At 40.6% G+C, this 27,274-nt stretch overlaps 1 protein-coding gene across 1 annotated transcript in view; it reads left to right on the top strand.

Moving 5' to 3' along the window:
- The first annotated feature begins 1,648 nt into the window (after window positions 1–1,648).
- SEMA3A (semaphorin 3A) overlaps window positions 1,649–27,274 on the top strand; it is a 209,648-nt gene continuing 184,022 nt past the window's right edge. Inside the window, exon 1 of the mRNA XM_030561793.1 lies at window positions 1,649–2,258. Coding sequence (XP_030417653.1) covers window positions 2,021–2,258 — 238 coding nt within the window. The 5' untranslated portion in view covers window positions 1,649–2,020. The remainder of the gene's footprint in view (window positions 2,259–27,274) is intronic.

Below are 27,274 nucleotides of genomic sequence, written 5' to 3' on the forward strand. Positions count from 1 at the left end.
TGTTTCTTATTGTTTGCTCTACACAAAAGGATAATTCATTAGGCCAATTCTCCAAATAATCTCAAAGTGACATGAATTCCTCTGCAGAGTGAATGTCTGTAGTAAGTAATCCATGGAAAACAGACAGGCGTCTCTTGTCATTTTGGGGCTTTAATCCACTGCCTGGAGCATGAAAATGCTCAGGATAACAAGTGTGGGAATGACCAAAATCAACATTATTTTTGGATTTTATTTTCTTTACAATGCCACTGATCAGTAGAATTGCTGAATCTGGCGGATACAATGCCTTTGGATTAAGGAATTAAACTCAGGAGGAAGAAGAATTTGTTAAAGAGGGATGGGAAAAAAAAACACCTTTTTTTCCCTTTTGCAAATGTTCAGCAACGAACAGTGTTGACAGAAAGTTTAGATCTAGTTTACAACAGTATTAAGCCCCATCCTCTTTTTTTAAAAGTGTTTACATTTTTAATTAGAATAAAAACCATCTGCAGCTTTTCAAATATGTACTTCTGTTAGAAGCTCAGAATAGAGTAAACCTTATATTCTAAAGAGTGAATTTGTACCTGTGTGTAGGTGTAAAAAACTGTTGTTGTATTCTATTGGGGCCAGATTATGATGCTTTTACACTGACTTTCCTGACACTATTTATATGATTAGTTATTCACCAATGTGAGTAAGAGAGTCATAATTTGACCCTTAGCTTCTACTGTCCTAAAATATCTGTCAATCTTTTCATTCTGGAAAAGTTTAAAACAAAATAGATGGAAATACTAAACTGCTTGGACAACACGCTTGTTTAAGGTTGACTTCCAATGCTCACTTGAATGCCTGACGATTCTGAGTGGCTGGAGGACTCTGGTAACTCTTCACGCACAGAAAAAGGGGTGTGTGAGGGGTGGGCAGGTTTGTGTTTGTATTTAAAGTTTTCCTTAACACTTCACAGACATTGGGGTCTTCCTGCAGTGTTCTTTCACTCTTTATGATAAGAGGGAAAAAAAAACTCTACTTCATTAATGAGTTTCACCCAATTAATAAAACAAACACCCCCCATAAAATAATACCAAAGTGTCCAAGCAATTGGAAGATTGTGGACACCTTAAATTTGTAAGAATCCTTTGGAGAATCCCCTAGTATAATTTACAAGCCCCGCTGGACCTATACATGTCTTGAACTGACTGTTGAAGTGAGCTTTACTAGGAATTTCTTTTGCTGGATTGGGGTGAGGGGCGGGAGAGTAAAGGAACTTTTCCTAACAAGGCTTTAAAAGCTTCAGTGGTAAAGTTATGTTGATGGAAGTCTCCTTTACTTGTTCACTGAGAGCAAGTCGCACAGGATTACACTATAGGCAGGAGATGTTCTTTATGTGGGTGGCGATATTCAGGGTTTATTTTTTGCAGGGGGTGTTTTTTTATTCAACATAGTAAAATCAAATCAAATCAAATCCCCAACTGGCTGTAAAATCGCTCATGCCTTTGGAGGTGAATTTATAGCTCCGTGCCTTTCACGAGCTTGGTGGAGGTTCCTCTTCCCTCCTCTAATCTCTGCCTAGCTGTTTTTTGCATGTGTTGTGTGACAGCAGGGGAAGGGGAGTGGGCTGTGCTTTTCTCTTCTCCCATTGTCAGCCAGTGTAAGAGCGTGTTGGGAAAAACCTGTCTGCGGGATCCTGTGTCATCTCCCGCTACATGTGTGCAGGAAAAGTCAGTGCTGCTCGCTGTGCCTCTCTGTTTCCCTTTCATTCTCGCTTGCACTGAAGCAGGGAGCAGGATTAGCTCGTGGCACTGGCTATCAGAGGAGCGTAGATAAAAGGCACAGCTCCTTCAGCGCCACTACTGCAGCAGCCCTTGTAATCTCCCCCCTTCCCCACAACAGTTGTGCCTCATTATCCACTGCCTGGCTCAATTTTTGTGCCCGGGTGTGTACTGGAAGGGGCTTGAAGTTTCCCCTGCTCCACCACTGTGGCAGAAGAAGGAGAGATGTTCTATAGCCTGGCCATGAGGTCCTGATTGTTCTGCGTTTATGAATGAAACTGACCTCAGTCACCTGTTACCTCCAGTTTCTAGATTGTTTGAAGTTCTGCGGCTGTACCCTACAGGACCGAGAGCACCGAGACTCCAGTATACAAGGACCCTACAGTACCGTCTGCAGCATGAGCTGGCTGAATAGGATCGCACTGCTTTTCTTGGGAGTATTACTAGCAGAAAGAGTGAACTGCCAGCATGTGAAGAATAACGTGCCAAGACTCAGATTATCCTATAAAGGTAAATCTGTTGTTGTCTTTTATTTCCTCTCTCTCTCTTTTCCTACGATCTGTTCCTATTTTTTCTGCTTTTCCTTATAACTAAATTGGAGATTTGTGTTACAGAAAATATTTTCAAACACTTAAAAACCCATTTTATGTTCAATACTACTCAGTTTAAATGCAAACAAAGAAGAGTTAGTTACATTTGCAGACAAAGATTCTAGAATATGCTGATTTTTGTAAGAATATTGAATTATTTCATAGGACTTTACTCTTTAAAAATGATTAGACATCTTTGACCACCCAATTAATCTTTGTGCTGCTCTGGGCATGTTGTACAGCTGCAACAGAGTATTTATCTAGTTCAAACACGATGGAATAGAGGGAGATTTATGTTGGGTTTTTTTATGCATGAAGTGGTTAAATCTCAGTCATGAATATTCAGTTTGCACAGATCTGACAATCAGATGCCTCACATAAGCAGTAGATGGTGGGTTTGCCAAGAAAGTATAAACTGAAAGGAACAGATCAGCTCCAGAAAAAGGAATAATGTACTAGAAATATTGTATGTGGATCTTCAATGTAATGCAATTTTTTTTCTTAAATGAAATTGTATCATACGTACTTTGAGTATATTTCAGTAATCCTTACAGAGAATGTGTTATTTAGGGAAGATAACCATGATATTACACTTACCTTTGGAAATTGCATGGTGTTAGACACAATGCATTGTCAGTAATTAACTTTAGTAAAATTATTGCTATTATTAAAAGTCAGGATTCTGAAGAACCAGAAATACCCTCTCCATTATCATTGCAGGACATTTCATTAAAGATTCTATATATGTACATTGTAGAGAGAAAAAAATAAAAGCTGGACAGTATACAAATGGACAGAAAATTAAACTGTAAGAGCTAGGTATTATTATTACTAAAAGAGGTTTCCACCCCTAAAAGTTGACTTCTTATAATCCCAGATGATTTGTGGCAGGGAGATGGAGGAAAGTAGCTTCAGTTCAAACTGAGAGAGAGAGAGTGTGTAAGTGTGTGTGTGGTGGAGGGGAGAAATGTACCATTTATACAATGGAAAAAAGTGAACGTGTGTTTCTGGTCATAGATGTCAATCTCTGTCTGCTGTATAGTCTATATATCTTATGCCACGAGAAGTATGTTCTCTACTTTTTGCATAACAGGCAGAATCTGTCTTTCTGGTGGCACAAGTGTGAAGAAAAAAACACCTAAGTGATTCCAGGCAGTCGTTATTTTCACACTTTAAATCAGAAAATTAAACACCTATAAAACTTGGGTGTGTTTTGACTTCATTGTGACATAAATGAATGTGTATATTTTAAAAATAACATGCACGTGTGTAAGTACCGCTTTATATATGAAAAGAACGCTTGGTGGTTCTCAAAATGTGCCACTTTGTGAAAAAATTATTTTATGTTTAATAAATACAAAGTAGTTATTTTAAATAATTTAATCTGAGAGACAACCTGATGCATGTGCCATGTTATAAAACTCTTTAAATACCACTTTAATTGTTTGTGATCTAACTTCCAAACTTTAATGACCCAACTGTAAAACTCAATTAAATTATTATATAGGAGTTTAACTTCAAGTGTTGCTTGAAAGTGCTCCACTGAAGTGTTTAATGGTTAATTAATAATTATTTGCTATTTTTCACCCCATTAAAGTTTATTGAGGGCTCAATTCTGCCACTCATACTAACACTGAAACTTCTCATTGAAATCGGTGGGACTGTGTAATAAAGAGATACTTTGGTCTGAGGAACGGTGGCAGGATCTGGCCCATAGTTTGTATATATTGATATGATATCCAAACATATAACCAGCTTCACAACACTTGATTATTCTGCTGGCTGGTTGTTTTTAACTTCTGCTTCTGTTGGGAACAAGAATCTAATTCTCACAGTTTAATTTAATAAACACCAGCTTCTAGGGCAAAGTTTTTCACAATAGTAACTCAGGAAACTGACAGACTCCTTGGTGCTGTTTGTGTAATTGACTGAACAAGCTGTAAAAATGAAATGATCGCAGGACAATGAGTACTCTAGCTCCAATCCTACAAAACACTGAAGAGCGTGCTTAATTTTAAGCATGTGAGAAATAAGAGCTCTGTCCTGCAAGATGCTGAGCACATTAGGCCAGTCTACCAAAACACTTACGCATGTGCTTAACTTTAAACATTTGGGTAGTCCTGCTGACTGCCTTGGTCGACTAACATGCTTACAGTTGAACACACACTTAAGAGTTCTGCTGGATTGAGGCCAAAGTGTTCAGCATGTTGCAGGATGGACTCATACGTTTCTAGTTATTATAAAATAGAGAAAAGTAAGACTTATCAGCTGGTGTTTTTCAGATGGCTAATTATCCTTCTGATAAAAGGTCGTGCGGATATATAGGCACAGTACTTTGTGAGTATGCTGCTTTAAGAGCTGTGCATAGTGAAAATATACTTTGTGGGCAATGAAAGAATATATTACATATCAGTGTGGATCTCATGTGAAGATACCATAGACCATTTTCTTACCAGTGGGACTAATGGGTATTAAAACTACTAGCAATTAGGACAAATAACACCCCACTCCTCCAATTACCTAGCAGTTCTATTTCTGCATAGAGAGCCTGGCAGTTTAATAAAATAAACTGTGAAATGAATGAGAACATGCAGAGTAAAAAAGAATGTGTCAAACAATTTTCTTTTGCTGTTTTACTCACAGTCATTGTGTTTTTGTTTTTGAATGTACACTTGATTTTTGCCTAAGCAAATGCCTTGTAGCCAGTTGTCATTGTTTTGTTTCTAAAGAACAATAGGGATTTATTTTAGCTTCTTGTTTTTTTCTGACTAATTAGGTGTCAAACATAGTTAAAACATGCAGGCATTTGGCTTTAAAATTTCCAAAGTGATTCATGAAGGGTTAAATCCCTGCCAACCTTAATTTCCTATGGTCACTTGTTTTCAAAGGTCCGCTATTTAGCTCTGTCATTTCTCAGGTTGCCAGATAGATGTTTCAGTGAACTCCCATTCTTACTTTCTCTTGACTTCCCGTTGCTCAGTCTCACAGTAGATTAGAAGTATCATATTGAGCAGATTTTGTGTAGGGCAAGGGAGGGAGTCAATGTAATAATTATATTATAAATTAGGCCACCTTTATGGAAGAGGGACCAAAAAGATGCTTTCAGGTTCATTGCAGAAGTGACATGTTAGAAAAATGGGGTCTCTTGGCTTTGTAACAGTCAGATTTGGGCAGCTCACCAGGGAAAGCAAATATGGGGCAAACAGAGATGACATCCTGTCCTTATGGAAATCAGTACTCGCAAAACTCACATTGACTTCAGTAGAAGTCAGGATTTCATCCCATAAATCTCAAACACAAACATTTCACGTGGGTCCGGGGAAGAGATCTGGCCCAGACAATGTTTCTTTCCGTCTTTTAATTGACTTCGGTGGGCTTTGGATCATGTCTTAAATATGGAAAAAAATTAGCTTAAAACTATTGCAGGTTAAACTTATCCCCACCACCTCCACTTCCCTTTTGCAGCTTTTTAAGGCTGCATCTGGTGAAATAACAAAAATAAATTTAATTTCCAAGATGCAAAGAAAGCCTTTAATAAAACAACTGTTAAACAGTGAGGAAATAACATGTTCTTAAAGTTTCTTTTTATCCCAGTGACTTGTGTTTCAATGAACAGTGTAATGAGCTCTACTGTGTTATTAGGTTGTAGGTTCTGTTCAGAAAGCATCTATTATATAGAGTTCTCTGTGTGATGGTGATCAAGTTGTGAGTGCAAAGTTTAAAACAATAAATATAGTCTTAGCGCCACATGGATTTTTCCTTTCTTTCCTTCCCTTTTTTTCCATCTGCTCCATCTCTCTCTTTTTCTTTTATGCAGTGAACCAACAGCATAAACAAATGCTAGATCTAGCTACAAGAAATTTTGTTTTTGTTATTACTAAAAAGAATTCCCATTAAAATACCTTGTTTCATAAATCTCTCCCCAAGGCAACTCTGATTTTTGTCATGAGTAAATCTTGTGAACTCAAAGTTTCTCATATCCATATGTTTCATCCTATTTGTTTATTGAAAATTTCTAAATCCTCTTAGTATGTTTGGTAAAAGTACATATGTGGTTTTTTTTATTGTTGCCCAGTTGGATGCACGTTACTTAAGAATAAGTAACTGGATGAAGATTGCATGTAGATAGATTCAGTTGTACTACTCCCTGGTTTGCATTCAAGCCATAGTAAGAATAGATATTTTGCCTAAAATTGGAATGAAAATAAGAGCTGCCCTCAGACTCTGTATATGATCAACCTATAAATGTGCCAGAATTTCATTCACTCTCTTATAGACAAGTAGCACTGAACTATCTGGGTGCACGTGAGTCTACGTATGATATTTAATTGGTAAGGTAGTTTATCAACTTGTCCTACTTGCACTTGATAACTTGCAGGTGTTTTTTCTCCCTAATTCTATAGCCAGCGCATAATACCACTACAAAACAAAACAAAAAAACCCAGACAGTATTTTAGTAAGAGCATGAATAATGTACAGGGCCTGATTGGAGACATGTCTCTCCTCACTTAATATCCCAGTTTGTCTCAAGATGCAAGATACCCGTTTACAGGTATTGTTTGACACATTCTTATAATTAAATTACATTATGCATACATCGTCCTCTCTGAAAACCTCTCTTTTCAGTCTCAGTGGGAAGAAGATAAGGGAACTGAAAACTTGGAAAGAGGAGCAGGGAGGTAGGAAAAACAAGTGTTTATGGACATAAGCAAGGACTTGTAAGATTCTCCAGCCCTTGTTCTCAGTAGATTGCAAAAAGATCTACAATTCAGGCTTGTAGGGCAGCTTTGCTGCGGTTCGTCCTTCAGCGGGGCTGTGGCGTATCCCACCGCCTCGCTCTAGCTTGCCGTCCGTGGGCTCTGCGGTCGTGGGAAATAACGCACACTCAGTTAGGGGCTCAGGTCCTTGGAGCAGGGCTGAGTCGATAGTCATATGGCGGCCCAGGCCCTAGGTCAGGGCGGGGCAGCCAGCAAACAGTCAGAGACTCAGGCCCTTAGGCGGGGTGGAGTCAGTAGTTCAATAGCAAAGCGCAGCCCAGGCCCTTGGTTGGGGTGGGGCAGCAATCACATGGTCAGAGACTCAGGCCCTTGGGCAGGGGCTGAGTCAGCAGCTCAATAGCAGCCCAGGCCCCGGGTCAGAGCTGGGCCACAAACAAACAGTCAGGGACTCAGGCCTTTCAGCAAGAGCTGAGTCAATAGTTCCACATAGCAGGAGGTACCAGCCTCTCCAGGCCAGGGAAAAGGGGGAGTCTGCCACCCAAGGAGTGGGTGACAGGGGGGACGCAGGCCCTCCAACTCCACTGCGTCCCAGCCCGGGGCCCTAGCAGCGGCAAAGACTCGCTGCTGTCAGTGGGGATCCTGGCAGCAACACACTGACATCGGCTCTGGCAGTGTTGCAGCCCGACTGGGGTTGGCTGCCCCAGGTTACTTCCACACTCCCCCTCGTAGGGTACCTGAGGCGTGGTAGCATTGACGGCGGTGTCAAACACCATCGGTTCCTCCGGGTAAGTAGCAGATGGCAGGCTCGACTCCTCCTCGGGGTAGTGGGCAAGAGGCAGGCTCGGCTCCTCCTCGGGGTAGCTGGAGCGGGGTAGGCTCGGCCAGTCCTCGCCGGGGAAATGAGCGCGGGGTAGGCTTGGCCGGCCCGGGGCGACCTCAGGCCGGCTGCAGCCTTCTGCTGTCTCCCCAGAGGGAGCTCGGTCACAGACGTCTGGCCTCTCTGGCGGCTGGTTTCCAACTGAGCTCTGCTGGTGAGCTTTTATACTTCCGGGTCTGTGCCGTGACCTCTGAGGGGCGGGCGCAGGACCCAGTGACTCCGCCCATGTTGGTGTTAGGGGAGGTCCGTCTCTCAGCGGGGCTGTGGGGTATCCCACCGCCTCGCTACAAGGCTCTTCTTATGTCAATATCCATTTGGTACAGGAGATGGAAGTACAGGACTTAGATGCAGCCACAAGATTTTCAGGCAGCCTTGATCCTGATCCTGGAGTATGTTAGAGTAGCTTAGATGCTGATCTCACTAACATTAGCTGACTGTGATCCCCAAGAAGGCCAGATACCAGATAAGCAGGGCCAGCACTACCATTTAGGCAGCCTAGGCAATCGCCTAGGGCGCCAGGATTATTTGGGGGGGGGAGCGGCATTTTGCCAGGGGGGCGGCAGGCAGCTCAGGTTGACCTGCCGCAGGCATGCCTGCAGAGGGTCCGTTGGTCCGCGGCTCTGGTGGAGCTGCCGCAGTCATGCCTGCGGATGGTCGGCTGCTCGCACGGCTCTGGTGGACCGCCCACAGGCATGCCCGCGGCAGCTCCACCGGAGCCACGGACCAACGGACCCTCTGCAGGAATGACTGCAGCAGCTCCACCGGAGCTGCGGGATCAGCGCGGGGGGCGGCGAAATGGCCGTGCCCTTAGGGCACGAGAAACCTTGGTGCCGGTCCTGCAGATAAGAATTGTCAGAACAGAACAGAGGCCCACTGTGACACAACCTTTCTGCTCCCAGCATACCCTCTACACTGGAGAGAGGGGAAGTTGGTGTAGAGACTAGTTAAAATGCTTTATATCAGCTGAGATCTTGCCTGTGTGGGGGAATTCTCATCTGGCCATTTAGCACAAAAGAGTCAAAGTGACCAGAACAAGGAGGAAGAGAAGCTGGCTCTACATTTTTATTTTATCTTCCCAATTTTCCCATTAAATGCTAGTAAAGAAAACGTGGTTTCAGAATTACAAAACTCTCCCTTTCTTAGATGGCTGACTATTTCCATGTAACTCGGCCAGCTATACAGTTTTTTGTTCATAAAAGGTGCTGGGTTGATAATAATGGAAACTGTGCTCTTCTCTTTGTCTATGGAGCAGCTTACACTTGCTGCTTGTTGCGTCATACTTAAAACCCTGATCCCGCAAAGAATTTAATCAGATCAATGATCCCATTGAACTCAGCGGAACTATGCACATCATGATTAAAATCTAGCATGCGTTTCAGTGCTTTCCTGGATTGGGACATAGATGCATCTCTGAGTGCTTGGAACACGTCTAGGTACATGTTGGTACCAACACCTGACCAAAAAAAAGTTTAAAATAGGGAAATCAGTACGTACAGGGTTATTCCAGTGTTCATGATCTACTAACACCAATCCAATATTACACATGTATAGTACATGAATACATGGAATTATATCAGAGAGGAAATCACTAAATGACTCCTATTTTTGACTTTCCTAAAAGAAGATTTGTTTTTCAGGTTTCATTTAATATATCGCCATACTCTGTTCCCTTCACTTGTGGTTTTGGTTTGACTATGTCCTTGAATCATCAGTGATCATTTTAACATGCAACCTCTTCTGCAGTTGGTGTTAAGAGAGTCTTCTTTCTATTTGTCTTTTCTAGGCTGCAGGCTCACTCTTTATTGCTCTCATGTTCATCCCTGAAAATTTGTAATGGAAGCAATAATCATATAAAGATGCACCAATGTTTTGAATAGCTCCCATATCAGCCAGAGTCTGACTTGACCTCAATTCAATTTGAAGCAAAGTAAGATCTCTACCTGAGGCGGTCCCTGAGTGAGGGAGATGAAAACAAATCCCTGTAAGTGATGTGAAGGACTGTGACATTCTACTTCCAAGTTTCAAAGTTAAAAAAGGGTAAAATCTTTCTCAGGATCCCACATGCTTATTTTTAAACTAGTGGACAGTGGCAGCTCTAGGTCAAAATTGTAGATGAGGGTCTGTAATCTGCCTTAGTGTGCTTATTAATTATGGTCATTTGTGGATGTTTCCTTCAGTGTTCTGCTGTGGCTGGTTGGCTATTCAGTGAATTCCTTCTACTGTAGCATTAAAGCCCCTTCTGGAATGTGCACATGTACGCTGTGCAGTCACAGAGGCCTGCCCTATGCAGCCTTCATGTGGGCTAGCTCTCCTCGTCCAGTAACAGCTGTGAATGGTGAGCATAACTCTGGTGATGGTAAATTCACTTTTATTTTCCTAATTTTTTTGACTAGTGCAGAACTGCATTGCCCCCCAGTGAAAGCGTCAGAGGGGAGCTCGCCTTCGCTGTTGAGGACACAAACCTTTTTAAAAGTGCTGTAGGCTCCCTAACTACTCAAAAGTGCTCCCTGTTACAGCTCTCTCTCTCTCTCTCTCTCTCATAAACATTTCTGTACTTTTGACTCTCAACTAGGCGAACCTCATGGAGCTGGAGTTGGGCTTGGATTTGTTATAGTAATGCCTTTTGGTAGCACTCGCCAGTTTAGTCATCTCCTTGTTATCGTTATTATTTATTATTATTACTTTATAGCTTTATACTCTATATACTTTATAGTAGCACTCAGGATGAGCTAGGCGCTGCCCAGATAAAGATAGAGGAGAGAGTATCTTAATCCTTGCCATGAAGAGTTACAACCCAGTGGGCCTTTGTTCACGTGCTTTCAGTTTTAATGGCCTATGAGGTTTTTGTTTCCACTGAGTCGCCTCTGACAAGTGTTGCCGTAACTTATAACATCAGGCTTCTGAATACATAATGTAACTTTTTTGTCACCATCTACTATGCAAGTTTGGCACACACAAGGCACTGGCAATTTTACCTCCCAAAGTGGGACATGTGTCTTAGGAAGACAGTGCCATTACATACTTTTCATGTACTTCCATAGGAGCCAATTCTAATCTCAGGTATGCTCATCTAAGGCTCCAATTTGGGAAAGCATCCCTATTCATGGAAGCACTGAAGTACATGGTTAAGTTCCACTGACTAAAGTTAAGTTTGTGATTATATGCTTTTCTGAATCTCAAGTCACTCTTCTGAAGTCAACTGAGTTCGTCTGGATTTACACTGCAGTTCCTGAAATCAGAATTTGGCCCAGAAAAGTAAATATACAGTACCATTAAGTTTAGCATTTTCTTAAATACTTTGCTCCAGTTCACCTCTCCTGTATCTACCTTCATTGTCCAAACAAGTTCTTCCAAACCCAATTACACCCACTGGTGGTGACTGGCTGCAGCTGCAGAGCCTTTCGTAATAGGCTTTAAATAGGCTGATTCTAAATCATGTCTGTTACCCTGTGTGAGTTACCTAAGTCTTCTAATTCAAATGGCATATATTACTTTTAATTTCTAAATATTTCCATGACCCAGTTTCATATAATATGACTTGCACATAAGTATGCATATGCATCTGTGCAAATCTAAGGAGATATGCAGATCCTGGACCTGATTTTCCTCTCAATTATCTTGGTAGAGTTTAGTTGCATTGACTTTACTGGAGTCACTCCAAATTTACACTGGTGGAACAAGAGCAGAATTAGACCCTGATTTCAGATTAATTCTGAGTATTCCACATGATAAAATTTTGAGTGATCCTTTTCCCACCCTGACATTTACATATTTTCTGTGAATTAAAAATCACCTGCAGCGGTATCTGAAATGTGTGGGCTCCATTCTGCTATGCGTCATCCCTGTTTTTCATCCCTTGGTGTTTGATAGCCAAATACTAAACAGTCAAAAGTGTTTGCCATTCCTCTAATGCTTCAGAATTGTTTGGCATTTGTTGGGCGCTTGCTTATCTCTCCAGCTGAATGTTATAGGAACTGTATAACCAAACAGTCAAATAACATTCCCTTCCTTTATAAATATTTTTTTGCAAACTTGGATCTTGCAGAGAACAGTCAGAGGAATGGTGTAGTTCTTTGCTTTGTATCTACCTTGCAGGCACAAGAAAAAGAAAGTCCTCTTTCCCTATTTTCTAATGAAGTAAAGACCATATTGGCTCCTATGTGCCATCCTAGCTTGTATGGAAGCTGCACAGTGTAGGAAAAGGATTCCAATAACATGGTGATCATTTAGCTACCAAGGGGAAGGGTTCACAGCCCTGGGGAGACTGAAAGCGGGTGCAGCCTGCAAACATTTCAGATCCAGAACAGGCTTTGGGAAAGCAGAGCACAACCCTACCGCTGTAGTGCTTTACTGTAGACACTTCCTAAAGTCATGGAAGGGATCTTTCCACTGCTGTAGTAAATCCACCCCCTCAAGAGGCGGCAGTTAGGTCAACAGAAGAATTCCTCTGTCGACCTAACAGTATCTATAAGCAGGACTTCGAGAGAACAGATGAGGCTTGGTCTTATCTTCCGAGCTGCCTTCTTTTGACCTCTCTTGTTCCCCTTAGCTTGAGGAGGTGAAAAAGGAGCACCAGGACCATTGTTCTGAAGAGTCTCCATGGCAAAAACAGATATTAAATGAACTCCTGAACTACCTGCAAAAATGTTTTTTCTCCCAGAAAAGTGAATTCCAGCATTTCTGTTCTTCCAAGAGATGTCAGAGTCCAACTGCCAAGAGTCTACATGCATCAAGAAAGAAATGTAGGAAGGTAGCATGAAGTGATTTTAAAGAGCTCCTGTCCACACTGGCTGAAATGTCCTAATCATCAGCAGGATATTATAGCTACGCAGCTTGTGCCAGTACAGATCCAACTGTCAATATTGCTATTATAGCATCTATCCTGGGGTCTTTGTATTCTGGTCATAACAGTGGACTCCTTGTTGAAATTCGGCATACAGGATTTACTCTATGGAGAAAAGAAAAAGAGAAAAGTCTTTTTGGTCTATTTTAAAAGGGTCTCTCTTAGAAAGTACATTATGAAGCTAAAATATAAGTGTATTAGATATTTAAAACATTTTCCTTACCTGCAGCTTAGATCATTGCAACTAAAATGATCGTAAACATCTAATGTTATTTTTCAGCTTGATGCTGGTTGTTTTGTATATTTAAAGAGCTCTGTCAATGCTTTTCACGTGACGTCCAAGGTTATGTGGTCTATTCACCTGAGCATGGAATTCCTAAGCGCAAAATCCTTCTCTGCTATTGACTCACTGTGTGGTCTTCTAGCTATCAGACTAATCCTATAGATTTGCAAATTCACATTTCAGCCAGGAGTCGTTTTTTATGCTCATCATACAAAGAACTGAAAAAAGGTGCTTACTGCAAAAGTAACGGTAGTTGTGTACTGAGATGGCACAATTTATGTTGCTATAATACTGGAAATATCTCACTGATCATTTGGATATTTCAGCTAATCCAGACAGGAACTCTCTAACCTTTTTCATATACCCTTGTACATTTTGCTCTCCACATATGCAGTAAATGTTCTGAGCGGCGGGAACTGTGCCCTGAATGAGTGTTTATTATTGGTATTCTTGTATTTGATGACTACTTAAAATTACACAAGTATTTACAGGATTAGGGCCTTGGTTTGTTCATGTTTAAAACTAATGACAAGGAATAGCTAACAAGATAAAGTCAGGAGTGGGATTCTGCAGGTCTCTTGTTTTCATACACTTTGCTCTTAGACTAAGTAAAGAAGCACCTGTTTCTTAAACTGGAGATTGCCTTGATCTTTTAAAATATAAGTTCCAGTTCACATCTTCCACATGTTTTCAATGCAGCCGTATGACATTTCATGAATTAACCCAGGAAATGACTTCTATTTGCTTTTATACTTACTTCCTGTCCCCTCATGTGATGGCAGGGCTGTTCTGAGTATCATTTTGTTCCATAATGATATATCAACTTTAATGACAGACTGACAAAGAAACACTGTATCAGCACAATAATTAACACAAATATTGCTGTATTTGAAAAAAAATCTCTTGCTCTGAACTAAAACTAACAAGATGTCACTGAGGTCTCCTTTTAGCCTCTGTGAGTCACTTATTAGCTGGTTTCTATGCAGAGTATGGAAGCATCAGAGAAGCTAAACCAGATGATAACAGCTAGTAAACAGAATGACAAATCAGTTGAAACAGACATGAAGGGTTCAACCCTACTTCCATTGAAATCAGTGGGATTTTTGCATTTTGCTTCACATGTAGCAGTGTTGATCCTCATAAGTGTTTATTTGTTTCTTTGTTTCTTGGGATCTGATTCTCCTCTCATTTATCCTAGCATAAATCAGGAGCAATTCCATTAAAGTTAATAGAACTATGTAGGAGTAACGCTGGTATAAACTGGATGAAATCAGAGATTTACTTTTTTTAATTTTTATTGGATAGAAGGTCCTGGAAGCAAGATTGAGCAGCACAGGTCTTTTTTCAGAGTGGTAGCCGTATTAGTCTGTATCAGCAAAAACAACGAGGTGTCCTTGTGGCACCTTAGAGACTAACAAATTTATTTGGGCATAAGCTTTCATGGGCTAAAACCCACTTCATCAGATGCATGGTGCGAAAAATACAGTAAGCAGTACATATATTACAGCACATGAAAAGATGGGAATTGCCTTACCAAGTGAGGGGTCAGTGCTAACGAGGCCAATTCAATTAAGGTAGAAGTGGCCTATTCTCAACAGTTGACAAGAAGGGGTGAATATTAACAGAGGGATGTTATCTGATCATGTTATCATGCATCTGATGAAGTGGGTTACATCCCACAAAAGCTTATGCCCAAATAAATTTGTTAGTTTCTAAGGTGCCACAAGGATCACTCATTGTTTTTGCAGGTTTTATTTATTAAGAATGATTCCCTAGCTGAGACTTGCCACAGAAGGCCTTTAAAAGGAAATATCTGAGAGCTGAAATTCTTTTTAAAATGTTTTCTATCGGCATGAAAAAATATGACAAAAGCTGAATTTTATTTTGCTGTACATTCAACGTCAGTACTATGCACACAAAGTATTTTACCTTAAACCAGACATATGGAAGTGATCAGTGTATGTAAATTACCAGAGAAGAAGGGGAGGTATAGCTTGGAAATGTGCACTTGTTTCTGGTTATAAGACTTTGAAGCCACACCAAAAGAGAGAGAGAGACTATACATTTTGAGGAACCTTTTCTTTCAAAATAATGAATGGAAAATGGTTAAAACAGCAATGATTAAAACATAACTCAGCATGAAAGCACAATATGGTACTGAACTAAACCATTCAATTAGCTCTTTTGGACACTGGAATCTAGAGAGAAGGACCAGATTGTGAACTCGTTCCGCATAATGGGGAACTGGAGTAATCCCTTTCTCCTCATTGGGACTATTCATGTGAGTAACTAGTCACTAATGCGAGTAAGAGATTTCAGTCTAGCACAAAATAATTTGTATTTACATTGAACCTGATCTTGCACCCACTGTGCTCTTACACATTTCCATTCTGAAAATCCCACTAAGATTCAGGATGATAATAAGGGCCTGATACAAAGCCCACTGATGTCAATGGGAGCAGTCGTATTTCTGGTTATCTGGGCATTAACACATTTTTTATTCTGAGAGGGATTGTCCAAGGCAACTGGGTTTATCCTCCTACTCTTTTAGAAAAACTGAAAAAGCTCAAGCTTCCATATGAGCAGCATTCAGAAGCAGAAGGATAGATCTGCCCTTATCTTCCACCAGCTTCTGCTGTGAATTGCTACATTCCAAACCATTCTGGAAATTAGCACCTGAACATATGAACTCAGAGGTACTGAAACTTTCATACCTTTATCAGTTCTGCAGATCTATGTAGATCGCTTCTCGGCCTTTTGGCTAAGAGAGGTGAAAACATTATATATATGTATCTCTTATATAATGACCACTTGCAGTCAGCAAGCCTTATAATGCAGTGTCAGAGCTTCTCTGTCACTTTAAATTCACCCCTTTATGGGAAGAGGTGAGAACTAGCCCGGGGTTTAAATATTTCCAAAACTAAATAAAGACAAAAACAAATCCACAGAAGTATCAAGGCTAGATCCTAAACTGATGTAGATTAGTGTAGCTCCATTGGAGTTACATCAGTAGAACATCTGACACTCCGTGTGTAACAGTTGAACAGGTGCACCTTGGGAGGGGATGTACATAGTGGGTCAAATAGTGTGATGCTGATTTACCTGGATGCTGAGAAATCTAGCCCATTATATGCTCAGATTAATCATCACATTAATACCCTGTATGTCCACATTTTCCTTTGTTGCATATTAGCAATTCGTTTGGCTATATGTAGTATAAAGATTCTCTGGTTTAAAAGTTATTCAATCCTTCAGATAAAGTGCTTCTAAAAAAGCAGAGGTAAACATCTACAGTAGATAAGCAAAGAACAGAGAATATAAGAAAAATCTGAATAGGCTTTGAGCCAGCTAGTTTTGTACATATTTTACAGTACAACTCTACTGCTTAGATTTGGAACTGGTTGGCATGGATATATATGTGAGAGAGAGATTTACCAAGTTATTCAAGGCTGAAGCAACTCCAAAAACTGACTATTTAGGCATCAGATCTAGAGAATGTTTCCAATGCAAAGTTCACTTATAGGGGTGTGATATGAGTTACATACCTACCCACATAATCATGAGATAACATGGTATCACTACAGGAGTTTACCATGTAATAATAATTTTCACTGGTGTTAGTCTATAGTTTCCATCTATGTCCTCAGAATACCATGATGTATTTCATGCAAGCTTCATAATTCAGTAAATAGCTCATGTCACTTCAATAATCATTTACAGAACTCATTTTCCTTCTCAGAAATGCTTCTGTGTGCTAATTTGATTTGGTCAAATTATTCTAAAAAGGACTCACTGAGACAAAGTTAAATGTAATTTCATTCAATGGCTATTGGATTTGCTCACTCGAGTTAATATTCTTGTAATGAAATGTGATTTTGTCTTGATATTATGAGGAGTTTTTAAAAAAAAATGGTTTGATCTTGCAAATTCATCCTCATGTGAGTAATTCCATTGATTTCACTGTCAATGGAACTACAGGCATGATTAAGCCAATATTCTCATGACTAAGTGTTTGGATGAAATGGCCTTTTTGTAAAATTGTGTTTGATGTGATTATAAATACCATTGTTCTAAATAAGAAGAGAGAAAGCTGGCACTCAGAAAATAGTTTCCCTTTTTAAGTAATGATCCAACAAAGCCAAGCCATTCATAGAACTGCATCTGAAATTGTTCAGTTTTGATCAGAATAGGGTAAAAACCTAGGCAAAATTGTGGAGTTTTACATCATCCCCAAATTGAAATCACATTGAACATCTTGCAGGAATAGTCTGTCTTGTTCTTGGTTACTTCCTGATTTGAATGTGGTTGGAAATACCACAACAGTAATGGGAAAGATACACATTGACTGCAGTGGGTGCTGGCTGAGCCCCTGGCCAAGAACTCTGGCAGTGCAAACAATTAATCAGGTGTTTTTTGAATGTGAAAATAGATTTGGATAGAGTTTTTGAGTTTTTTAAGGATGGTTCTTATTTTATTCAATCTTTTTCATTCCATCCCTTGTTAACAGGTTAACTAATAGGTCTATGCTTTAAAAGTTCTGTTTAAATTTATATCTGTTTGTGTGTAACACTGAATAGACCCTGAGCCCAATTCACAGATCTAGAATCTGTAAAGTTACACCAGGAATGAATTGGGCCTAATGTGTATTCCATGGTACAGACAATACTGCAATAGTGGGATAGAGTTTCCGTAATGCAAATATTCTGTTTCAATAACCATTCTCTTAACTATCAAAATAGAACAACGTTCTATGGAAACTTTTCTCCACTGTTGCAGCGTTAGTTACCAAAGTTGGGGCTCCAGGCAGCAATTTTTACTTTCTTTGACTGAAAGTTGTTAGTGCCAGTTCCTCAGATGAACTCATCAGAGAGCAGCTCAGGAACTCTCTCCACAGCAGGAGCGCTCCAGAGTTGGCTTCCTGGAGACTCCAAAGAGTTGCTAAAACTAGAAAGCAAGCAGGCGAGCAAGGAAATTCCTCTTCCTTTTCAAATATCACCTTGACAAAATGGGACAGCAAGCACAGCACCATGTGCTCATTCACTCCAGGCATCTTGTCAATAGTTCCTCCATGCTCTATGCAAAACAGCAAGAGAAATCTCATATTGCAGCCCCTCAAATGGGTAGCCACTTGTGGAGACATATCTATTATCTGAAAATTTACTATGTTCTATTTCACATGTGAATAAAATGCAGAAAATCTCTTATGCAATATAGGATGGACAGGCAATAAAAGATTTCACATTTTATGACAGGTATACATCCAAAGAAGGAAACAAAAGGAGTGTTTTTTATTAAGCTTCGGAGTGGAAACCATTTGTGGCATAAACCCCAATAGGAAACACATTTGTACCACCTCTGATGTCTCATGCAGTTTGGATGCTAATTTTTTCACTTGGCTGTTTCCCTGCCCTAAGAGTCCATAGCTGTTCAACTGATTTGTGCTGTTACTTAAATAGTTTTAGGAATCTGACAGCAAACCACAGAGTAACTCTCTAATAGATATCTCATGCCAGGACAAGGATGTGTTGCAGGGGATGCATCCCACACCCAGTGTGATGCCAGAGAAGGGTGAATTTTTGTGTTGAAAGGGCAAAACTGTGTTCCGTGTGTGGTGCATGTGCACATAAAAATTGCTCTCAGATGCTGCTGTTAGTGCACTAAGCATCCACATATGTCAGGAACCCCAATTTCTATACCAAGGTCTATTATCCCTGCCATCATGGCAGCTAGGGGACATATAAAAATACCAGACAGCTGCCTAAAATGACTGCCTGGGACCAATCAGTGCTGAGCTGGACTAAGCATCCACATATGTCAGGAACCCCAATTTCTATACCAAGGTCTATTATCCCTGCCATCATGGCAGCTAGGGGACATATAAAAATACCAGACAGCTGCCTAAAATGACTGCCTGGGACCAATCAGTGCTGAGCTGGACAAGTCCAGTGTGCAAAATGGCAGACAGAGAACTGTACTTGCTCTGTGGGAGCAATATGTAGTTTCTTAGGACGGGAATGGGGAAGACCATGTAAATTAGCCCTCCACAGCTCTTAATCCAGCCTCCATAAATTGTAAATTTGCTTCTGCTAGGCACCTGTATAACTGCTCTTGAGATTGGCCTTTCCCCCTTCAAGATCAGTTTGGTCTCTACCATTGTCTACGTGGTGCCTCAGCTGTGTAGCATTCTTTGCACCCTGGATGCTCGAGGCCCAAGGATTTTCCATAGGCCAGGCGTGCAAATACCTACATACAGTATGTGCACACACACAATTATTTGCAGCACCACATTGCACCCAAACTCATGTGTTCTTGACCACCAGAGTCTATAGAATGCTATAGTTTAGTTACTTCTCAGTGCACACAACTAATCAGGGCCGCCCAGAGGATTCTGGGGGCCTGGGGCTGTCGGTGGCACGCGGCTCCGGTGGAGCTCCCGCCAGTGTGCCTGCGGAGGGTCCGCTGGTCCTGCGGCTCCAGTGGAGCATCTGCAGGGGTGTGAAGGATCCCGCTCCAGGGGCCCCGAAAAACTCTTGTGGGGGCCCCTGCAGAGCCCGGGGCCTCAGGCAAATTGCCCCTCTTGCCCCCTCCTCTGAGCGGCCCTGCAGCTAGTTCCCACTCTCGTTAATAAATGCCAGTACATTTGTTAGCTTCAGTGGGTAGATATTTGCATGGCATAGCAGATGTTTGTGACATGATAAGCCTGCATTCCTAAATCTGTATATAGGGATAGGGGGTCCACTCTGTCCTTTACACTTGCGCAAAGAGACAAATAATTATTTCATATGCCAGTGTGCATTTTCAAAGGTTAATGGGACTTATGCATGCACAATCAGAAGGGACTAATGGCCTGAGTTCAGTGGCAACTGAAGGTGTTCAGTGTGACGGGTTCCCCCCAGGGTGCCACTTGGAACTGGGCACTCTGACCCACCAGCCTAGGCTCCCTTTCACACTCTGCTTCTGTGACAAGCTGCAGATGTGCTCCCCATTTTACACTTCCACCAGCATACACACAGGTAGGGACACACCCAGCTGCAGTTACATGCAGGCTCTGTGACCAGCCGCTATATGTGAACTAACAATAGAGAGGCTACAGCCAAAATGACCCCCAGCTTTCCAGCCTGGGACCTCAGAGCTGTACCATCTTGCCCTGGTCCAAACCACAACCAGTATGAATTTATTATCCAGTTCGCCTCCCCCTCAGTGTGAAGAGGAAGTATCTCCAGCTATCTAGACTGAAAGCATCTTGTCTAGTGGGCGTTACCCAGGTGTAACTACATTTGAAGTGCAGCTACATAGTCAGTATTTATAATCTCAGGTAAAAAAGATACATGCATAGAAATAGGTTAATCATATTCAGCAAATCATAACTTTTCCAATGACACCTCACATGACTTATCTTGTACAAAATGCATCATAATTATTCCACAATCATATAATAATATTTCTATGATGAATATGAGATACAGTGTCATATTCAGAACCTCTGAAAATCAGGCCACTGGTCTCTGATTCTATGCTAATTATATATCAGGGACACAAACGGTCTGCAAGGCTAGTACCACTGTTAACACTATGCCATGATCTGACCCCTGCGCGCTGGTCTGCAGAGTTGGCCAGGTATGGAAGAGAATGCATTCTGCACCCTTTTTAAAGGTGCAACAGTGTCTGCACTCCCCCAGAGAACCCTTTGCTCCCTGACTTCAAAACTCTAATTCTGCCCATTCCTTATGCAAAGGACTAAGGAGCTGGGTTAGTCTCCATGCACTTTCTCCTTCCCAACTATACCCGTGCAGAGCCAGGCAAACCCTTGTCCATGAAGAACAAGATGACCAGAAACAAAAAGTATTTTCAGAATTCTCCTGCTTTCAACCTAAAAAATAAGTGAATGTTATCCTTAGGTATGCTTAAAAATGATGGAGTTATAATAATATTACAATAATATTACTCATAACAGTATTGTAGCCCTGATCTTATATTTATTGGCGTAGATGCAAACTCTAGGTGATTACTGTATACAATCTACCCATTCGTAACTCAGTAGAGAATGGGGATTGCATTTCTGAAGTGACTGGCAATAGTAAATAGAGCCTTTTACCATCAGGTCAGATGGAGGTCAGAGTCTGTAGTGATTGAAAGCCACCATCGTCCAAAAATCGTTCTGTTGCCAATGTGAAAATGAGCTTCCTGCCCAGTTCACTTTATTAAATTAACCACCACAAGAGTCACTAACTGGCACTGCAGGATGAAAGTGGCGTGGCCACTGAACTGCCCTCTCACATGTCGGTCAGGGTTGTACCACACTGGAGTAGAGTTGAACTTGTCATAACTGCTGCTATCCATGCTTTATGGGTCATGTTGACAGAGGACTTGTCATCCAGACTGACATTCTGATTCCCTAGAGCCGGTTGGGAATTTTCCATATAAATGATTTTTCAGCAGAAAAGTAGTTTCCAATAAATTGAAATTTTCCATGGGATGCACCGAAACTGACACATTTCAATTTATTGAACGAATAAAAATGTTCAGTTTCAGCTATTTTCACACCAAATGGCATCTGCCTACGGTGCCACCATGACTGACGGGAGATGTAGCTTGGGCACTTCATGCCCCCATTCTCTCTTATTGGTCAGGCTCTTTGGCTGTAGAACATCTCCCATGACGCAATTTGCCCTCACTGAACCACATGCTTTGTCATGAGAGGCGCAGTGCCACATGAAAGATGTGCCCTGGACAAGGATCTTGGCCCATATGGAAGAATAAAGACATGAGGTAGCTGAACTACAATTCCCATGAGACACCAGAGCACCTTAGTCAGATGCAGTTTAATGTTAAACTGATTGGAAATGTTTTCACATTTCTGAATTGAATTTTTTTGGAACTTTTCATTCTGTGAAAACAGTTTCTTATTTTGACTTTTCACCCTCATTTCATCCTCACAGTTCAGAAGTTCCAATTTTCACTCAGTTCTATCTCTTTCTACTCTGAAGCTATGCCTCAGAAGGCACGATGGTTTATGAAGCTCCCACTGGGGTTGTTCATCTCCATACCACTTTGTAACACAGGGCCGCACCTTAGTATATATGCGTATATGTGGTCCTGAATGTGTATTGTAACAAAGGCAGAATTAAAAATTGATGTCAGCTTCTGTAGCAGAAAATTCAGTAAATTATTTAAGGAAATACTGTTAGTAAATTTAGTCATAGTTCATATTTTATAGAAGTATCATTTAAATGAGGCCTTCATGATTTGATTTGTCAGATTTTTTTCCCCCTAGATAGAATCTAGGGATGAGTGAATACTTGAGATAAAATAAGCTCCACTTAAACTTTGATTTCTCCTCTAGTTTTACAACCAAACCTTGGAAACACTGAAAGATTTAAATATATGAAGTTTGGTTTATTTTATTTTATTTTATTTTTATAATTTTTTTTTCATTTTCACGCAATTTTACAATCTCAAGCAGACTGCTCCTATGGTTAGGGTGCTGGATTGAGGTTTAGGAGATCTTGGTTAAATTCTAGGCTCTTGTGACTTTCTGTGTGATTTTAGGTAACCGCTCTGTGACAGAGTTTCCCATCTGTAATTAAGGATAATAATACTTTACTTTTTTTGCCTGGTCTGTGTATGTTTTTTGGGGCATGGACTTTTATTATGTGTATGTACAGCATCTAACACAATGAGGTATTGACCTCAGTTGGGCCACTAAGCACTCCCGTAATTCAAATTATATATATTAATAATACCAGATTTAATCTGGGCCCAAACTTTCCCTAAATACCATGAAAAACACCAAAAAACTATTCTTGTTATATTTCCATTGAGACAAGAATTATAAACTATATAAAAAAAAAGTGAGCATTTCAGTTGGGATAAAGCTCCAGCCTAACTTTGCAAACTCAAGTGAATGCTGGATGTTGTGTAGGATTCGATGTACAGAGACTGTTACCAGTTTTGATGGTTCTATTGAATAAAGTCAATATGAAAAGGACACAGTTCCTCATTATCATATATTACTCTGAAGCAGTAATGGTATCATTTCTATTATGTTTTATCCTGAAACTCTTTGTCTGTAAACATGTTTTACGTTCTCCCTTTTTTGTAATCTATGAATTCAGGTGTGTTTAGCAGTGTCAATAGACTGCAGATTACCAAGGAGACTTCAAGATGTCATAGAAGAAGAATGACTGTTTTCCAAAACAAGCTGTGTAATCCTCTAGGTTCTGGCATACCTGACTATGATGAGTGTTGCTAGGCATGGAAAACATTTCTGAAAAGTTAATCCCATGCTGTGTATAAGTTTTAGAGAAAAGATATCCACTTGTTCCAAGGGGTATAACCTTTTTCAGGAGTTAAATCTGGCACAAAGGTCCATATTTACAAAAGGTTTCCTTTATTTTCCCTAAAGACTGCAAAGGGAGAATTTCTCCTTCACTTGAATTTCTCTTTCCTTGATTTAAGTATTCATTTCCATTGTTGCTTTATTCAAATGCAGCATAGTTCATAATATTAAGTGACAAGCTATGTGTTATTGTGAAATAACACACATTATGGTTCATTTCATGTTTTAAGAGACCCAAGCAATGGGTTATTTCACATGGACAAATGCTCAGAAGTGTTTGCCCTTATGGATAAAATATAATGTATGTAACTATTTTCAACTGTGCTTAGAACAACAAAACCTGGATGTGGACCTTGCTGTAGTCATTCTAACCTTTGTCACCTCCATATTGGATTACTGTTCTGCACTCTGATCCAAAGTCTACGGAAAGCCACCCATTGACTTCAGTGAGTTTTGGATTATTCTCGTAACAGGTGATGCCTGCGGAATCTGATGCCCTGCTTGCTACTGCACTTGTTCCCTACTAGTTTCTGGGTTATTCAAGTCACTGGTAATGATCTAGAATGAGCTCATCCAAATCCCATTTAATTCAATGAGAGTCTTTCGGCTGACTTCCATGGATTTTGAATCAGGACATCAATCACTATATGACTTTGGGTATAACTAACTTAGGGACTAATTCTCTACCCAAGCTCAGCCACAACAACTGAGGTCAAATGGGGTGATGAAGCTAAGAGTATGTCCAGACTTCCTGCCGGATTGGTGGGTAGCGATCCATCTATTGGGGACCAATATATCCCGTCTTGTCTAGATGCGATATATTGATCCCCGAACGTGCTCCCATCGACTCCGGAACTCTACCAGGGCAAGAGGCAGAAGCGGAGTTGATGGGGGAGCCGCGGCCGTCAATCCTGCGCCTTGAGGATGGGAGGTGAGTCGAAATAAGATATGTCGCTTTCAGCTATGCTATTCATATAGCTGAAGTTGGGTATCTTACATTGCCCTCTCCCCCCCCAATGTAGACCAAGCCTTAGTGTCACAATATTTTTTTGTCTGGGACTTGCTGTCAGAACCTTTCCAATGGAGGGTCATTCAGTCTAGAATTTGCTATTCCTAATGGTTGTCAGAGCTCAAGTCTTTTGAGTTGTAGGGGAAGATTCAAGGTCCAACTTTTGCACAGGTGTTTTCCAGATAAGATGTATTTTAATTTAATTATTGAGTTTGTGCTTTTTTTTCTGAATTGCGTGATTTAAATTTATAAGGCTGTTGAGAGTCAGAACCAATAGTGTAAAAATAACAAAGTACACACTGCTGCAAATGTTATTTACACTTTTGCACAGACTTTAATGTTGAGCTAACTTCTCTATACAGTGCTAAGGGTGTCCAAAGGGCAGGTGAAACTCTGGGCCAAATTCTCATTGGTGCAAATGGGCACAGAAGCTGTACCCATTTAATGCAGCAGTGAATTTGCTTGTTTATGCACAAAAGTTTGCAATTTGCTTGTGCTGCAAAATTCGGGGAAAAAAATGATAACATCTTCAGCACAACCCTTCCAGTTTCAGCTGAATTTTACCTCCTACATAACACTTCCAATATAGAAAGTATTTCAAGGGAAAAATCTCACATGGATTAATGTATTTATTGGTTGTCAAGGTAATATTTTGGAGTTCTTTCCAGCAGAAAGATAATATCACAAACAGAAGCAGGTTATTATGAAAAGGTAACGCACAGACTTCAGGGCAATGAAAACAAATTTCAGCTTGTTTTTAATTATTTCTTTTGTCATGTTTCTTTTATTGTTGTTCATTTGCATTATTGTTTATATTACAGAATCTAGAGGTCCTTATTCTTCTTGAAGAACTGCCAGCCCATTGTGCTGGACCCTATACAAACACATAGCCCCTACTCTGAAAAGCTTGATCAGGCTTGGCTGAATCATGGTCTATGTGCTTCAGTCCCATTGACTTCAATGAGTTGTAAGCATGTGCTTACAGCTAAACATATATTTAAGTGCCTGGCTGAATCAAGGCCTTAGGAGACATGGCATGGATATACACAATAGGGCTTGACTGTATCATTTAGGCACAATGCAGAGTATTAGTGGAGTGGGGAGTTGCACTATTCCAGGGGAACTTGGCATATCAAGAATTAAGAGACCGTGTTCTTTTCTGCAGTACCTCTATAAGTCACCTAGCACACTTTGGGGACTAAACTAACAATTACTGATAATTTTTCAGCTTTTACAGGAGACATTTTTGGGAGTGAAAATAGTAGCTTTACAAGGCACTTTAACAGTTACATCTGAGGTTAAAAGCAAAGTGAAGACAATTAAAGTTAAAAATTTTCATGTTGCTAAGTCTAAGAGAACATCAGCACATTGTATTTTACAAACCAGGAATGAGAGTGAATGTAACTGAGAGCAAATGCATCTGAGAGCCGACAACTGAAACTCTGCCACAGTGCTCTGTGGGCTGTCTGAAATCTAGCAGCAGTAGGGGAGTGTTTCTAGGTACTGTTACAGAAGAGTCTCTTTGTGTGGGGGTGCTGGGATATGCTAAAGTCAGGCTGTGTAAATAGCAGAGGGGCAGTCAGAATGGTGCCGGTTGTGCTGAGGAGTACCTGATGGAGCAGTAATTGCTACACACTGTGACAGGGGAAGCATATGTTCTCCCCACCCCTAGGCAAACTGTGGTCTGACAGTGGCAACGAAAGTAGGGTAGGATTTGCCATGCCTTGTTAACCTGCGAGCTCCACAGTTCTGTCCCCATTTTCATTGGATTTTTATTTTCCTCCATCCCACCGCTGCTGCTTTTTTGATAGTTTCTCCTAAGCAGAACCAGGATGAAGTGATAACTAACTTTAGAACCTGTGAATAATTGATACCAAATAGTCCCTGTGTCTATCTAATCACTCTAATCTAGTCTTTGGTATTTCTGAGGCACCTTTTATCTTTGGGTTTGATTTTTCACAGGATTTCAAGGTGCTCAACGCCAGCTAAAATCAGTGGGAACTCTGGATGTTTAGCACCCTGGAGAGTCATGCCCCTTGAATCTAAGCATTGATGCCAAGTCAAAACAAGTTGGCCAATCTCTGATCTACGTGTTTTGTGGTCTGCCCCCCACCCCAATAAATTCTATATGTTGTTTTGAAATCTCACTGGGCTTTTGTCATCACATTCAGTCAAGTTTTGAGATATTTACTGTGCTTTCTGATTTATGACGTAAGGTGAATTAGAGCCAAATCAAGGATGTTATGAGTAGAGATATATTCTAGAGACTAAGAAGAGATGAACTGGCTTGGATAACAGAAAAAAAAAGCTTGAACCATTGCCAGAGCTTTATGTCAGATCTTTTGTGTCGTGAAAATATTCTGACTAGCATTCCCTCTAAACTATATTTCACTCTTGTGCCCCTCTGTTTTTCTTTAGGGACTGGAAATAAAACTACCCACAAGGTAAGCTATTCTTGCAGTATTTATTAATTAATTAGAAGCAAGAAGGACCAGATGTCTCTTCATCTTGTACGTATGAGATTTTCAGGCCACTTTTGCATTGGGGTACCAGTATCTCAGATAAGCTAAATATTCAGGGTGGAATCCTGGCTCCCTTTAAGTCAATTGGATGGTTGTCATTGACTTAGATGGTGCAAGGATTTCAGGGTTTTGGGTGCTTCTCCAAATCAACACCAAATGTATTTTTTTTAAGTTCACTCAACTCTAATAAGATACAGAACTGGCTTTCAGAAAAGATGAGTTTAGTCCAGTTTTGCCACTGACTTATTCTGTGGCCTTGTACAGATTATTGAACATCTCCATACCCCATCTCTATAGTGGAGATTTTGATACTTAACCACCTTTGTAAAATGCTTTGAGCTTGGA

The sequence above is a fragment of the Gopherus evgoodei genome, chromosome 1 (genome assembly GCF_007399415.2).
Source record: "Gopherus evgoodei ecotype Sinaloan lineage chromosome 1, rGopEvg1_v1.p, whole genome shotgun sequence".
In the NCBI taxonomy this organism is placed as follows: domain Eukaryota; kingdom Metazoa; phylum Chordata; order Testudines; family Testudinidae; genus Gopherus; species Gopherus evgoodei.